Raw genomic sequence first — 18,189 nt, forward strand, 5'->3', positions numbered from 1 at the left:
GTGGGAACGCTGTGGCAACAACCACTCTGCGTAGGAGGTTCAGTTGATCGCAAGTTTGTAACCCTAAAAGGGGCTCCGCCTCAACCGACGAAGAGAGAACTCAGAACAGTAAGTCTCTAGACCGGTTACCGTCGAGCAAAGCCTTACACACACATTTTCTCGCCACTGACAAGGGGGACGTCGCACCATAAGCAAACGATCGTGTTGCTGCCGGATGAAGCTGTGGACGAGGGGCCATTTTGCTCAAAACTGAGTAGGGAATGATATCAACTTGCGCTCCCGTGTCCAATTTGTAACTTATTTCAACTCCAGTAATCATGATAGGCTTTTGCCAAGACGAACCAGCCCCTGCTACGGTCCCTCCAAAAAAGGATGGGACGGACAACGAAGTCTGCTCCTCAGTGCTAAACTTGTCGGATGGCAATTCCAATCCAGAAGTTGTCTCCCTCACAGGTACTTATACACCAGCAATCGAATGCAAATTCTGCACGTTGGATTTCAGTTTTGTTATTCACATAGAGGGAAAGTGGCCCAATCCCTTACAAATGTGGCAGGGTTTGCCATTCGTAGGGAAGCATTTACACTCATGCACCTAACCAAAACGGGAACACTTACCCACTGATGGTCCTGATGAACGAGACACTGGATGGTGATCACTGCTATCATGGTCAGCCTGTGCACGTTCCGTTTGGCGTCACGCAACTCGAACGGCCGCCACCATTTCCTCTGAAGGGGACTCAATCGCCTTGACTTGTTCTTTAGCTAACTCAGCTGCGCGACAGGTGTCCATAGCCGTTTGTAATTTCACCCCGCTGGTGCGTAAAAGACACTCCTCGACCACAGCATTAGACAATCCACATACGAAACGATCCCGGATGAGGCTCTCCTTCAACTCCCCGAATTCACATGTAGCAACCAAATTACGTAACGCAGTAACGTAACGGTCGACTGTCTCACCCTGGCCTGGTCCCGAACAAAGAATCGGTGACGTTCAAACGTCACATTCACACTCGATCGAAAATGATCATCGAAAGTCGTCACGACTACTGTGAATGTCGGCGTGTCGTCGTGCTGAATCTCTTCCTCCTCCGTAAACTTAAAGATGTGGTAGAATTCAATGCAGTTCGGTCCAATAGCGTTCAGGAAGAGTGAGGTATTCTTTCGATCCGATGCGCTGTCATAGCCTGATGCGTCCAAATAGATCTGTAATCGCTGTTTCCAGTTTCGCCAGGATTGTCCCGGTTGGCGATGAGTAAAATCAAACGGTGGGGGCGGATGAACAGCAAACTTTTTGAGCAATGTGCTCACTCTTGGTACCATGTCATGTACGTCTATATTGATATTAAACTAGCTAACGTACGCTATCTAAGCTACAAAATTACAGAATCATCATCCGAATCATGATCAGTCGCAATCGCGCTATCAGCTGGCAAGGGATGACGTATTTTCGGAGACAATATTCTGCTCGACTAATCGTTTATGTGTACTTTTTTACTAGCGCCTGTGATAAAACTGACCGTGTAGTATCTTTGTCCTAAATCTTTGAGAATTGTTGCTGGTTTACCAAACCCTTTTTCTTTACATTCTGGCTATGTAAAAACAGCTTCTAATATTTGAAAGGATTTCATTTCATGAGACGTATGAGAATGTCTTTCTTTTTGTCTTTCTTGACACTCTTGAACTTTGCGTTTCAGTAACTGCCTAGTGTGATCTTCATGGGCGGTTAATTCTGGCACTAGCATATCGAGAGAACATGGAAGTTCTCTACCCAATAGAAGTTGTTTTGATGGAGACTCCCCAGAAGTGTCATATTCTTTACTCCTCTATACCATAAGAATGTCAGTAACAACGTCTTGCAGATTCGCTCCTGGTGTTTCTAATCCTTTTCGGACATCTCTCTTAAACGATTGAATTAATCTTTCTGCTGGTCCATTACGTTTAGGGTGGTAAGGAGGTGTGTTAAACTGTGAAAGACTCCTTGCTGATTACAGAAATCTTTAAACTCTTTCGCCACAAACTGAGGGCCATTGTCGGTAACGATTTGCTTTGAAATTCCAAAACTCGCAATTAGGTGTTTTAATGCCGATATTTCTTGCTTCGTTCCGCTTAATTAACTTGAAATTTAAATACCTTTGGCCATTTTGAATGGGCTTCAACAACTATGAGCCACATAAAATTCCTGAACGGCCCCGCTAAACAAGGTGTAAACGTTGCCCAGGTGTGACCGGAAATTCTCACGGATGAAGAGAAACTGTTGGAAGGATATTTCTGTGTAAGGTGCACGCATCGCAATTGCGTATCACTTTATCTATATCACAGTCGATACTTGACCACCAGATATATCGACGAGCCAGTTTCCTCATGCAGGCAGAGCCCACATGAGCTCTATGCAACTGTAGCAGAAGCCATTGCCTAATGGCAGATGGTAAGACAACTCGGGTTGTTTTGTCTCCATGCTTCAAAAGGCATCCATCAATAACTAAAAGTTGATGTTTGCTAGAAGAATACGGTTTGACGCTTGCATTCAATAATTTTGCTGACCATCCTTCCTTAATGTATCGAATGATTTCTCGTAAGACGGCATCTTTTCTAACGTAGTTCTGAAGTTGCTTGTAGACAATGGGTCCATTTTTAACATTTTGGGTCTCTAGGTTGGCCACAAACTGGTCAGCTTCTACGTCTTGTCGACTAAATTGATCGAAAGTTTTATCATGTCCAAAAGGATGACGTGACAAGGCATCAACGTTTGCATGACTGGAGGAACTTCGATATTCGATATCGTACTTGTACTGCGATAGCTGGAGACCCCACCTAGTCAAACAACTGCTGGTTCTACTAGAAACTGATATTCTAGTAGCGTCAAAAATGTTGACCAGTGGTCTATAATCTGTTCTTAAGGTAAAATGACGTCCCAGAAAATAATTTTGAAATTTTTGAATTCCATAAATAATTGACAAAGCTTCCTTCTTTATCTGAGAATAGTTTCCTTCAGCTTTTGTTAAAGACTTTGAAGCATACTCGATTACTTGCTCTTGTCCTTCGGCGTTATGCTGAGATATACAAGCTCCTAGACCTTATTCAACTAGCATCACATGCTAGGAACAACGGTTGATCCTGATATTACATTGCTATAACTGGTAGAGAGGTAAGCTTCCTCCGAATTGTGTCAAAAGAGTCTGCAACTTTACTTAAGCAGAACCAAGACACATTTTTTTTAACAAATAATTGAGTGGAACTGTATGATCAGATAGTCTAGAAAAAAGTGAGAAAAATAGGTAACCATTCCTGGAAATGAACGTAATTCAGCTTGATTTGTGGAATCGGCATGCCTTGAATGGCTTTTATCTTCTCTTCCGAAGGCCGAATACCATGCCTTTCGATGACATGACCAAGATATTGTACCGATGACTGAAAGAACAAACATTTATCTTCATTCAAACGAAGGCCATCATCCCTAATACGCTTCAACTCTTCAGACGAGTTTTCTTAAATGTTCTTCATTATCGGACCCTGTCACCAAAATTTCATCAAAGAAATTGGTAGTTTTCTTGAGATTCTTTAACAACTTATCCATTACTCTTTGAAATATAGCAGGTGCACAGCTCACTCCAAACGGTAATCGACAAAATTTGAACAAGCCTTTGTGCATATTTATCAACAAATATTTCTGACTTTCCGAACCAGTTCCAATTGATTATACGCATCTGACAAATCTATCTTAGAGAATTTTTGCCCTCCCACGAGAGCAGTAAAAAGATCAGACAGGTGAAGAATCGGGTGCTGGTCTACCACCATACATTTGTTGAGAGGTTTAAGAGAGTTGCTGTAGATCTAGTCGTCCCCGTACATAAACAGTAAAGAAAGACACGGGCATAGTTTATATTCGTGGACTATGCAAGGTGGTACACCGAGTCTTTATCCTTAAAGAATACAAGCAAGGAATCTGTCGTCGAAGCGCTTGTCGAGATCTACATTCGCACGAGATATTTAGAAAAGATCCTCAGTGATATGCGCAGCCTATTTGAGTTAGAGTGTATAGATGAGGTTGCCAAATACTGCTCGATGTCCACAAGCTTACCACTACTTCGACCACCCCATGTGCAACAGGCTCGTTGAGAAGTTCAAACGCAGCCTGGAGGTCATGCTGAAGAATTTGTGCTACGAAGACCTACGTCAAGGACACAGATACGTAGATTCTTTATTATTTCATATTGAAAAATAAGGAAAAAGTCGACTGGGTTTGCTTCATTCGAAATATTATAAGACAGAACGCCGAGAAGACCGATGCGGGGATTGCTACGGCTGTGGACATGTGATAATGATTGCAAAGAAGTACGCAGCTCGTACCCAATGTGTTTGAGATGAGAGAAAGGTTAGAAGACACTTTGAAGCTTTCTACGGAAGAATGAGACAACTTGCAGTCTCGATAGAAGCATTACTTCAAAGGCAAAAGTATAAGATGTGTGCTAAAACAGAATAATTTTTGTGTTGCCTTTACGCCCAAGAATCGAAAAAAATTAGTTAGGCAACGGAGAGAGCCTTCTGAGATTGAGCAATCAGAAAATTTGAATGATTACGTCGTCAATATTAGAGAGAAGAAAATAACGTTTCATGCAAATATGATAAAGAAGTACCATGATGGAGACGAATACGTCTCTGATCTGTCGGAGCATGTACCAAGCAATAGAGAAAGAGTGCTCGACCTGGTGAGATCAGCAGTAATAAAATTTGACGAAGTGTTGGGATTCCTGACGACGCAATAGACCACGATGAGTTATTACATATGTGTACGAGGTGGGCTGAAGAGTTACTTCAGTCTTTAGGACGTAGCAACGGGCAAGAATATCACCGCTCCCTAACATACGCATGTCTAAGAGGTGGTCGCAGGATTTCGACTCGTATTCACTGAAGTTCCGAGAAAGGCTGGCATATCGCAACATCACGTCAATCCAAAAAACCACGACCTCAATACGATCATGAACCTATAAGGTAACATTTGCAGTAAATGATGAACTTCAGAAGGAAATTGACAAGATGCTAAAAATGAGGATATTTCTGGAAAAAATTTCGTCCTATCTGCTGGCAATAGTTATCGTGAAGCAACGAGATGGGTCAAGTCACGCTTGTGTGTAAATTTAATAAAATCATAACAAATCTATCGTGTTTGAAACAGAGCTTATGGGGTCAAAAACAAATGGGATACAAAATCTCAGTAAGGATGAATGGTTTACCAAAATCAAATTATTCAAAGGATACTGGCGCAAATCAATAGCAAAGGAGGATATCACAAAGACAGCTTTTGCTACTCACGACAATGTCATAATATATACGTCCTAAGAATGCCATATGGAAAGGAATATTCGAAAGGTACCATCACCAGGTGAACACAAATAGTTTTGGAGAGAATGCAGAATGTGGATCACTTTGTCGATGACATTCTTGTGCAAAACTCGTCGTTGGAAGAACATATTCGTACAATACGTGAGATCCTCCAAAGGATGTTTTGTGTCAAGTTGGTGTCTAGAACTTTTCCAGACGGTCGTAAGTGCAAAAGCAGTCGATTGTGGTTTTGGTAGTACTGTACGAGCAGTCTCTTGAAGGACAACATGGACAAAGAAAGGTAGGCTAATGGATCAAGAAATAAGGAGAATGTTCTATTATTTATTGGACTGACCTAATGTGGTCAAGACTACGTGTACGTGCAAAACTATGCTGCAATTGCTGCATCGTTGACGGACCTGACCAAGAAGGGATAGCCAATAGAGTAGTGTGGCCTACGCCCAAAAACGCTCATTCGCCATTGAAAGTCCTAATCACGTCTATACCTATTCTCCATCTGCACGAACACATTAAAGTATTTGCTTTGAAAGCATATTCATCTGAAGTTGGAATTGGTGCTCTCCTTATGAAGAAAAATGGCAGCCCATATTTGTAAGTCCATCCCAGAAAACTTCAACCCTAGCAAAATTGCAATAGCTCCTGTTATAAAAGCCAAAGCAAAGCTCTACTAAAATCTTTTTTAAGCTCTTGTCGGTGCCGATCTTGTCAGATAGATAACCTTGTAATTTCTGGTATATCAATTATTGCTTCAAGGAACTGATCAATGGAAGGTCCGTATATGATCAGATTAAATAACGCTTTGAAGCATTTAGTTATCTGAGGTGGTAAAAGCTGTAAACCTAGCTGTTAATGTTATTGATAATAGTCAAAGCGGGTCAAAATATTTGGGAAAGTGTTTTCTGCTGGCGTAGAAACTCAACAATTCTTTCACTTTACACAATCTGCGTGTCATATAGTCAATGCTGGTGGTGGTTGTACTTCCATGTACTTCCTAGAAATGCGGTTATTGTATTGGCAATATAAATTTTAAGTTGACAACGCTGTCAGTATACTGTGTCCTAATCTAGGTACAAAATGCCCTCGCACAAGTAGCTTCAAGGGTTGAAATTTCCTCGGACGGACTTTTAGTTCATATGTCAGTAAGAAGTTGACAAAGTGTAAGCAAAAGTTTTCAGACAAAGAGAAGGAATGTCTATCTATTGTTTAGAGCTTGAACAAGCTGAGAATGTTTCTATACGGTCGAGAGTTTATTCTGCAAACTGACCGTCAGCCTCTCTCTTTCCTGAACTAAATGAATTAAGTGGATTACAGAGTTAGGTTGTGGACATTACCGTTAAAAAGTTACAGATTTCGAATCGAAGACATGAGAGGGAAGGATAATGGAATCGACTACTTAATTAATGAAATAATCTAACAAATGACAGGAAAGTGTGTTCCAAAGACGTCGACAAGTCGACAAGTCTTTGATTGAAGGCAACTGTTGTCACTTCTTTGCCGTGAGTATGGTAGATTTGACATAAATTGAATGCATAGGCTAATAACCGTGGTAGAGGGTTCAGCCTTGAGTGAAAAAAATTGCATCTAAATGAATGCGTACGTCAGAGTTCCAGCTAGAAAGTTTTTCGTGTACATCGGGTCTAGTGTTTGGTAAAACTTGTCGTCTCGGCGGGAAACTGTGCGAGGCCACAGCGTATCGAACCGAGGTAGAGTACTCCTGGTCGAGTTTGTGGTACACGCTCAATAAGCACTAGTTGAAGTCTGTCACTGCTTAGAAAAACGGCCCTTTCCTGGCGACATCATGCTTGCAGATTCACAGAGTACAAGATTTGTCGCACGAAATAGCGGCACAGTCGGCCATGACCGGCGTCGCAGGGGACATTGTGACACTCTTAATTATGCTGATGCTAAACAAGTATTCGGGTATCAAACTAATTTCAAACTCCGTATACACAAAGAATGGACACCATTCCTCTCCAAACTTAGTATCAACAAAATTGAGGCCATAATCTGATGCAAACAAATCTGAGATCAGACAACTTGGCTGCTGTCCGTGTCTTACGGCTGGGAGGAAGGACTGCAATCGCTTTACCCATGACCAGCCATAATCAATTTAACGGATTGTGACAGTTGTTGTTGTAAGAGCAACTGCTCTGAGATGCTCTCATTTCTGCGTGTACTTGTAATCTCCACGGTAAGCAAAACGTTTTCCCGAGTTCTGCGGACTGTCTATTTCAATTGTAAAGTTGTTTCTACGTTTACTCTCAATTCGCACTACCTCTATCTGTGCACGTTCCAAATTACCGAGTCTTTCGGTTACTAAGAAGGCCGTCCACTCGTTCCACAATGTCCAAGTCGTGGCGTTCACTTATGTCAGTAGAAACTTGCGCTATTGGTATATTGGTGCTAAATGCAAGCGATTCATACTGATGATTTACCACTGACTATCTTCCTCCGTTAAATTGTCGAATTTCTCTTTACGCATTGCAACTCAGAAAGGGGGTGTGAGAACTCCAATAAAAATGTTAAGGCAACCGGTGTCTGGGTGGGCAAACAGCGTCGCAAGAATGACGTCGTTCGCCGAAACCAACTCACTTCTTCACCAATTTCTCTGTCTGAACAAATTCATTAAACTTTCACTGCCTCTCTGACAACGTATCAAAATTTGTTTCAGCTGGTTTTCTATCTTTAATGGTCAGACTGCTCTTCATTCTACATTCTCATGTACCTTTCAAATCTACCTCTTATAACTTTGATGATACTGCCACAGCCGATGTCAACCCATCATATCCTTAGAGCTTAGTTCAGAGTTCCATCCTCCTCATTCAGTCTACCGGCGTAGCGTGTTCCTCACGTTTGGAGGCTGTTACATTAGGCCGTAAACCACGCCAATTTTTTACACGCAAAGTTACGACCAGCTTCTACTTTTCTAGCTCGCAGTTCGTAGACATCTAAGTAAACTAATATCCATTTCAGGTTACAAATAAACTGTGGGACTGAGTACCGTCAACGTGTGTATAAAGAAGTAGAAAATCTGTTACTATGCGTGACTAAAAGGTTTTCATAACTCGCTGCTATCGTCAAAATTACATGGTATGTTGATGACAATGAAATCTAGAAGACCAATTCAGTGCAAACGACGTTGATCAATTTTAACATTTCGCAAATTAGAGAGCGATATGAGTCCAGCAATAGTTTCCAATTAATAAATAGAATAAACCTGCGCATAAATTTTAGTGGAGTGCAAGCGAATAATTGGGTAGCGGGGCCGCAGTAATTCTATTCTCCGGTCTATCGGGTTGTCGAACGTAATTAAGTAGACTTACTTAAAAATAATTCACAAATTGGCTTCTGCATGCCATTTTGATGTGGTCTTCTTTGACTCTGCCATTGCCCGATAGCGTCGTCTCAATAAGTGATGGTCATGCGAACTTTAAGTGTTCACGACTTATCGACATTTGGTTTATGATATTTGAATGACGGTGTGTATTGCATAAGAGATATAGTTAACGTCGTAGTTGATCGTCAACATACTACTCTGATATTAAGCGGACTGTCTCTGTTTAGTAAATTAAATTATAGTTCTACTTCAAGTAAAGTGACACGTCCAAACTTTTTGGGGGCTATAACCTCCTTCCACACACCCCATGAAGCTACGCCAGTGTGGATCAGTCTACAAGGTTTCCTAGCAAATACAGGAAATCATTTAGCTGCTATTGATAGCTGTTCGCAGTGTGACAATAGCGATACGCTGGCACACAAAAAATCCGATCGAAATGAACAGGTACTGGATATGAGTTCCTGAGAGAAAACTAACTTAACACAATACTCTCCACGAGCTCGATAAACCACGTTTGCTTGCTTGCTTTACTTTATAGAACTATAGTCCTACCATTATAGCGCCGAATCGCGGGTATTTTGAAAGAAGAGATTTACCGTTGGCATTTATTTATAGCATTACTAATTTCCTTTTTATGAAATTATAGGAATTATTATAAAGCGCTTATTAAAAAGAGGGGTTTGAACCCCTGATTCCCCTTTATGCGGTTTTGCATTACACTAGAGAAGGCGGAGTCGTATTGGCACGTATTAAAGATTCAATGTGTAGTATATTTATCACAGACAATGGACATGCATGACTGATTCCCTCAATTTGAGACACGTTGCAAATGAGTTAGCAGCAGAAAGATAGACAAGACTTACGTTGTTTGATATAGTTTCAATACTTGTTTTACAGTGCTTGCTGCAATACTGAATGAGAAACACCAGAGCTATTGCGATATTCAATTGTTAGGACCTCGAGCCGAGTTGCCAGCTGTTCTGTCGCAACATCTTCAACGTCAGTCGAATCGCTCTACGGATGTGCAAGTAGATTTAAAAAAACACAAGCATTCGCATGTTGCGATGTTTTTCGTTCTCCTGGATTGATTGTCCGCTGGCCCTATCGTCACCGTTTCTTTCTTCTCTTTTCCGCATGCGCAGTGACGCCAGATGAATTGTTATGATTTTATGGGTTCTCGGCGACTGCGCTGGCCTGTTCATGTTATTTTGTTTGCTTTCGTTTGTAACAATTTTTTGGGTGGCCAAACGTGAGCTACCGCCTGCCGTCACCGTTAGCGTTAGAGCGTTAATCGTCACGCCGCCTAGCGGCACCTACTGGTACCTGTGGTGTAGAGCGCGACCTACTGGGGCGGCAGTGTGGCCTCTGGCAAATGGCTTCCCAATGCTGTTTGCGGATGCTGGCGCCGGGCGCCGGCAGCTAAAACTTGCCAAGTAACTTTGGCATGCCGTTCCTCAGTCATAACTTCTTGTATCGTCTGACTGGTTTTCTTCCTGAGAGGCCCTTGTTACATGCCGTTTTCCAGTCAATATCTTCCGTATTATCTCTCTGCGTGGTCAGTTGAAAGCACTCAGTAACTGTTTAAAGACGGCAACATAGCGTCGCTTCTCTCGTCGATCGTAATGGAACTTCGACAGAGTAGCTTGTTAACATGGCCATTAACCAGTAGCCACATAACGGTATTGGTCATAGTTGCACGCCACTTGGATGTTGTGTCCTGTGCATGTCGGTCCGTGAGTTGATATCGCCTGTTCCACGCTCTCGTCTACCTGGTCCTTGGGACTATCGGTTGTGCAAGTCATATAGATTACTAAAAGCGTTAAGGGCATTTGGTAAATCCTGGCGCTGTCGACAGGCGTGTTGCCTTTTCGTTCTCTGCTGTCTCCCACACATGAATTGCGCCTCATGCCGATGATTGTGGCGGTCTTACACGCGGCTGTCACTTAAGAGCGGTCCCTAAAAATTCTACTCAGCTGTGGCAGCTTTCTGTCTTGCGTTGCGCCAGTAGTATCTGTGTGAGTGGCAGCGCAGCCAAGCTAATGTGTGTCTGCGTAAGTCACGGCGCACCCATGGTTCTCACGTATTGACGTCGAAGCATTGGCGATATTTTAGGTCACACTTTGGGCGCCCTGCTTGTTGCGCCAGCGCTGCAAGAGGTCAAACTATTCAGCCCGACCGAGACTTAGGACTTACCTTGCGAGTCTCAGGCGCCAGATTTGATTGCTGTTAGGTCATGTATCGTTGCCAATTCCACGATACCTTTTGAAAAGCTTTGTTCGCCTGATCCAAGCACTGTAGTACGTGGACATTGCCAAACTCTTAACTGACAATTTGGAGATGCTCAGGCATATCAAAGTCCAAAAGCGGCGCAAAGTAAAGCTCCCAGCCGTCGTCGTATCCGTCAGATAATGGGCATACAGACCTGGGTACAGTGTTTTGTTGTGTACGCAGGCTTTCTTCTGCAGTGCCACCCGGGCAGAGCGCTCAATCTTGCCGCTAGTCGTGCACAAGGCGTATTGCCACAGCGGGACATGTTGGCTCCTCTATGTTGCAAGGTTCCTGTAGCTAGTGGCGGGTAATAGTAGTATGTAAATAGATGTTCGGGACGGTGAGATTAATATAAAGGTCAGTCAGTCGTTTACCGGTCTGTCGAACCTCTCGAGTTGTTACGGAGGAGCAACAGAGAAACCAAAGGAAGACCACCGAAAAGATTTGGTGACTGGTATTAACTTTACTATATAGTATATAGTCATGTACTTGAAAAAGGAAGAATACTGTAGTATGTAAATATATATCCGGGACGGTGAGATTAATATAAAGGTCAGTCAGTCGTTTACCGGTATTAAAGCAGGTTGCAACTTTCTTGAGTTGTTACAGTAATCACTCGTTCTCGTGGAGTCAGCTCTACCTCTCGCTATATGCGTCAACCATTCTGGCCATTGACCAGGCTCGCTTCTCCAGTGGCCCACACTGCCTGGAAGTCAACCCCCTACCCGATCGTCTGCTATGGAGCCAGAGACATCTCTGCTGCAGCTGCTTCCAACAATAGCTTCTCCCGTCTCTAAGATAACCAGCGATTGATTTAGGGCGTACGCACAGCACAATCGGTCTATAAGAGAGGCTGTTCCGGTCACAAACCTGTCTGCAGTAACTACAATTATGCCCCGTATAGGAGCTTTGCGGACAGCACGTACAGTCATGTGTGCCTGCAATGTCGACGCTCTCACATGCTGCCATCTTCAAGCCCATCCGTTCCCACAAATACCGCAGAGGCCTGGCCGTGAGTAGGATACAAACTTAATGGGGAGAAGCGCTCGGCAGCAGTGGGTCAGCCACGCCCAAGGCCACGTAACTGACTTTGTTTATAAGGGTAGCGTGCTATTGAACGTGCGTTCAGTCATGAGGTGGTATTTCGGTTCAATAATTGCTACTGTTCTGTAAAAATAGAAAGGTGTCACATTTTTACCGCATCACTTAGTCGTATAGTCATAGCTGTCTCTATCTGGTGTCTTGACGCTACCGTAGTTACAATGTCGTATATATCACTCTATGCTCACAGTTATGCCATACTCTTCAGCTCGGGATTGCACCCAGCGAGACAGTCAGTACCTGCTACCTGCCTGTCCTCTTAGCTATCGACAGACGTCGGCCTTCTGGTCGTGTACCGCGGCGAGACTTAGTGTCTTTCGTCTCACCACGATAGGTGTTATCATAGCGTCGAGAGCTCGAGTCTTATGCGCAACAATCCTTTGGTAACTGCATACTGGATAACGTAACAGATGGTATCAGGATCGGATTTGCCTACGGCTACGACAAGTGCAAATCAGCAACGCGAACCATGCAATTGGCTAACGCAAACTCGTCGGTCGTCGACAGCTACCTCCGAGATGAAGTTGCAGCATCCCGTTTTTTGAGTCAATTTAACACTGGCATGTCAACAGTTAGGTAAGCTCAAACGATTTGGTACCTAACAACCACCAACCCGGGCGCTGTTGCCTTATTGTAGATCTCTCCTCACCTCGTCAGGCCAGCGTCAACGAAGGCAACGCTATAGACTTATGCTCTCTGTCTTATATTTGAGTCGCTGGGACAGCGCGGTGTCTTTTGCATCCTGGTCCTAGAGCGCTGATAGCTAAGCTCGACATAGAGAACACAAGCAGCCTGGCGTAAGGATGTAAGATCTTTGTACAGACATTATCCGGGCGACCGCTGGACACCCACGTTTTCGTGCATTCTTCCTGAAAGCTTACTCGTCTTTGCTAGCTGTTGTCTGTCTCGTGGGACAGTCACCCAACCGTTCGTGATCGGCAGACTTAGAGTACAGTCTCCAGTCAGGTTACCGTACCTGGACCAAAAGTTTGCTTAAAGACAAACCTCGGTTGAGCCGGAATCCGTGCCTAAAAGTATCTGTTTCCTGAAACACAAAACCAGAAGCAAGTGCCGCATGCGCAGACACCCGGGGTCTCCATACTCGCGCCACCGACACACTTTCCGACAGGGCAGGTGTCGTGTCGTTCAAGAATATCTCAGTGATTGGAGATAAAGAGTCAAATGTGTTCTAACGCAGTTAGACAGAGCTGAAGTTAGAGCGCGCATCGAAAAGAAGTGTATTTGCGTAGCCCTGCCGCTGCAACCGTGTCATTGGTCTCATAAACTCTGTAACAACCAACGCAATTTGAATTTTTCCTCTTCTCTCTCTATTACGTCTCCGTTAGTTATCCATCGTGAAAGGACAGGGGCCGGGATCCGGGCCTAAAAGTACCCGTTGAAGTTCCCTGACAAACAGAACCAGAAGTAAGTGGCGCATGCGCAAAGACACGCAGACTCGACCCTTGCGTCACGGCCACACTTTCCGACCAGGCAGGTGTGCTGACGTGCAGGAACATCTCAACGAGTGAAGGTAAGGAGTCAACTGACACCCTTTACTCTGCCGTTCTCTTCTGTGTCTTTTTGGGAGACTCTTGCAGAAGAGACAGAAGAGGTAAATGAATGCATCGAAGGCAATTGTGTCCTATGCCTCTCAATAGTGTCATGTCCTGCTCTGCCTTTATGGATTACGTGTGCCGATGCTATCCCGTTTTACCTTCACCTATACCATCCATAACGCCGGTTTTTACTCATGCCGGTTTAGATAATAGGTCTGCCTTATGTAAGTAGTAGAAAGATTCACTTATAGCGGCATGCAGAAACAATGGCGTAATACGGTAAATTGCTCACTAGCTAATAATCTGCTTTGGTGTAAAAGCAGACTTTTAAGAAAATTAATCTCTCACCGTCCAGATTTTCAGACGTTTCTGCAACAACATTGGCTGAGATCACCTCAGTCGATTTTTTAACATCAGCTGTGATCTCCTTAGTTGATTTCTCCCCAACATCAGATGCGATCACATTAGTTGATTTCTCCTCAACTTTAGCTGCGATCACTTCAGTTAATTTCTTCTCAACATCAGCTGCGATCACCTCTGTAGATTTCTTCTCAACATCAGCTGTAATCACATTAGTTGATTTCTCTTCACCACCAGTTGAGATCACCTCAGTTGATTTCTTCTCAACATCAGCTGCGACTACCTCAGTTGATTTCTTCTCAACATCAACTGCGATCACTTCAGTCGATTTGTTGTTGCTGAAAAAACCTAAAAATCAACAAATTCAAATAGAATCACTTTGAGATATATCAGCACCGTCCATCTCCTTCAGCTATTGATATCAAACACCCAATAAAATTTTTGATTATCCATATTTTATATATCTATGTTATAACAATTGAAGTACCACAGAATCATAATCACAAAAAATCAGCATTATATGGTTTATGTAGCAAAATAATCCAATGTGCGAACGGTAATATCGGTAGCGAAATCAAATGTGCAAATTCGCACATTATAACGTAACAAAGAAAATCCCATGTCCATTTTAAACTACTGTTTCCCTAATAAACTTCAGGAAGACACACAAACAGACATTGGTCTAACTGCTAAACAAAACAGTGTCACCTATCTATCACCAAATTTGCAAGCTAAATGAGATGAGTAATTAGATTATGCTGCAATGTTTTGAAACGCCTCATTCAGACACCCGTTTATCTGTCCAAAATGTACTACCGAAATCTGCAGATTGATTTCAAAACACTGACTACTGCCATTTTGGCCATGTAGAAAAATACCTCTCATTCGTTTTGCTCCCCACGATGCAGTAAGTCTAATCACGCAAGTGATTCTGTGTACAAGACCACTCATGCTCCAAATACCGGTCTGAGCCGTTGCACATGCATCGGAAATAGATATAGGTAGGTGTTTGTGCCTGTAAATAGTCTTATAAGGTAGCATTAAACGCAGTGTTTTCCTCATTACACATGCATGAGCAACAACAGGCTCCCACGACAGGAATTCCACGAGTCTCTCGCCTTGACAACAAACTCAATAGATTCGAAATATGTGATACGCACGCTTTAAGAAAGTCAGACATTAACCTTCTGTGTCATTATCACAACTTTGACGTTTGCAAGATGCCAATTGCAAACTTTATATGACTTCTCAATTGCGTCACGCCCCATTCATGTCCGCGCAGTGGGTGGTACTAAGGCTAACAATCTCGTCATTCACGAAATCATTACAGTATCAACTTGTTCCTATATAGAAGAAGTCAAGTCATCCCCAGGAAAAACAACAGATCATTACAGTACACCAAGCAAAGAACCGTAGATTAGCCATTCACGTGACGACATTATAATAGAAGTTAACACTTCAATGTTCTTGGTTTGTACACTTTGTAACGACAGGGGTTTGCACTAGAATAAATTGGGTATCATAAGTCGATTTTTAATGATACCGGTTACCTGGTTTCTTCTGTGCTGGGGAATCTTTCTCGGATTTCGAAGCGTTCAAGCCCATTACGATGCGCACACGTACAGACCAGGTAGTCTGACCAGTCAAGAAATTCTTGCGATTCAAACACAACACGCTTAAGTTAAGCAACCAAGCAAATAATTGCAATCCTTCAGATCCTTAGATCTGTATCACGTGACGCACAAACTAATGAATAGCCCCGTGCGAAACTATATATAGCAAATGACGTAATAACATGTCTAGCCTGTAAGACAAAACAAATTCAAGACTTTCATGCTTTATTTAGGGAATGGAATCATATATACGTTACACCACTGCGCTATTTTTCACCAGAAATTGCATATTTGCAATTTAGCTATGAGAACCACAATGATACTCAAATGAATTATGGTAATAAGAAATATCTGCTACAGTCATCCAAAACAGAGTTATGCCAACACAGTGTACAATTTCAATATGCTAGTTTTAACACGGCTTCTCAGCTAACATATAATTACGCATTCATCTCCCTCTTGGAATAAAACATCAACGTGTTTCTATGCTGACTAGGTACTTACTAACAAACTTCCAAAAGCAATACAAACTATTGCAATCTGTAATTGAACTGTGTAAACTTAAACAACAATTAGATTAATGTCTATAGTAATGAAACCTATGAAAAAAATTAATTGAAGAAAATTTTAATCTTAAAGGAGCATCAATATTGCAAAATTTTTAACAGAAAAAACTAAATATATATTTAATATTAAATATTTAATTTTAGTTTTTTTAGGCAAAAATTTTAAGAAGTCACATTACTGTGATACAGTCTATCATAAAGCATGAACAGTTACATTATATATACACTGAATACCAAGTAAACACTTGTTGTAATGTGTGACTTTACTTGCAGCACAGCCCAATTATAGGGTTAGCAGAATGTGCACAATCAATTGCTTAACAACATATACAAGAATAATTCAGGCGCAAGGTATTTTAATTAACTTTATTACAATATAATTTGCTTTAAAGCAAAGACACACTGAACGTAACCAAATATGCGGTAATCACACAAAACCTTAAATTTCATTATTTATTACAGTAATAGGACGAATTATGAATCTTTTATTACAGAAACCATTCCTTCCATATTTTGGGCCCAGTTATACATCTAACATTAATTAAGGACCACATTAACTCAAAGAAATTTATTCCAAACGTATATGCGTGACTTGCATTTTTAGTAGATGAATGTGTAGCATTCTTCCTGACACCAACAAAAGGGCATGCAACGGGTAAGATATCCAATGATTGTCTTTCACTTATCTGCTTGCCTACCGAAATCAACAGCCTAAAACCATAACTTCTTTAGCCCAAATGAAAAGACACAAGCACGCTCACGAAATGGGCAAGCACCAACGAAAAGAGCAATAACAAATGATAAAAACTGTTTAACTACCCACTGTATCTGACACTGACATATACTCATAATATGTATAGATATTAAACTCATATGATGAAACCAGACACTTTGCAAGATCATGTACCGTACATGCCCATAACGCTAATAAGAGGTGTTCCGCCGACCAAGAAAATTTTAAGATATTTCTCTGCACTTGCCACACCTCGCTTGAGAACTAAGAATCGCAGTCGCCCCAATTATTCTATTGTAGAATGTGTTCGGGAAAATGACAATTAATTAGTACCAACAGATCGATAAGACAGTTAGGATTACTGGGTACCTCTCGCTCAATAAGTAGCGAAGCATGCATTGTGTTTCTAGTTCATGCTTTGCCTTTCGGTTGAATTGTAAATTTTAGTTATGAGCTACAGGAAACATAAAGCCTAATTCAAAAGGAGCACGTAACATAACTTACCGTAACCTAGGATGACCTTACGTTATATATGCAAGATCATTCACACTGGGTTGTCGTTACTTACCGTATTCTTTTACGTAACGTAACGTAAGATTTTTAGACGAATTAAACATTTCCCGGTTGACGTAAGGAATTATCTAATCGTGGAGCAGTATGTGGAAGTCTCTCCTAAGTATCCGCCTTTCACAGCATTGACTACGGCGTGCTATTCCTGCTTGCGCGGAAAATCTCTCTAATCCACATTGTCTTTTCGTGTGCTTTTCTCTTTAGAGACGACGTTTTCTCTGCTTTGTAAAGGAAACTTTCACGCCTGAAGTCATGTACGGGACACTGAACGTTTGCAAGAGCTTAACGTGAATGCTATTTAATTAAATGTCATTTTACGTTACGTTACGTTACGTTACGTACATCGCCTTACGTTGACATAATGCGTTACATGCTTCGTGTGAATCAAGCTTACGGTATGTTAGAATATGTCACGTGACCTTTACAAAGGTTGACTTGTCAATAATGGGTCTTTACGTGATAGACACCTGTCGTTTGATAAGAACGTGCTCAAGAGCAACTATGCCAACATCTGCCTCAATGGCAGATATAAGATCTAATCAGAATAACACTATATATATATATAAATATATATATATATATATATATATATATATATATATATATATATATATATATATATATATATATATATATATATATATATATGTATGTATGTATGTATGTATGTATATATATAATCTAAATTTTCAATGGAACACTCTACAAAACTCAACTACAATATGAAATTGCATGCCATACACCA

At 41.8% G+C, this 18,189-nt stretch overlaps 1 protein-coding gene across 1 annotated transcript; it reads right to left on the minus strand.

The window, feature by feature from the left end:
- Nucleotides 1-1,589: 1,589 nt before the first annotated feature.
- LOC134180778 (uncharacterized) lies at nt 1,590-15,567 on the minus strand. The gene is made up of 4 exons (XM_062647965.1): nt 15,513-15,567; nt 13,951-14,310; nt 2,304-3,067; nt 1,590-1,823 (listed from the first exon to the last, which is right to left on the minus strand). Exons 1-4 carry the CDS (start codon nt 15,565-15,567, stop codon nt 1,590-1,592), a joined length of 1,413 nt encoding a protein of 470 aa, XP_062503949.1.
- Nucleotides 15,568-18,189: the final 2,622 nt, after the last annotated feature.

The sequence above is a fragment of the Corticium candelabrum genome, chromosome 6 (assembly GCF_963422355.1).
Source record: "Corticium candelabrum chromosome 6, ooCorCand1.1, whole genome shotgun sequence".
Lineage (NCBI taxonomy): Eukaryota > Metazoa > Porifera > Homoscleromorpha > Homosclerophorida > Plakinidae > Corticium > Corticium candelabrum.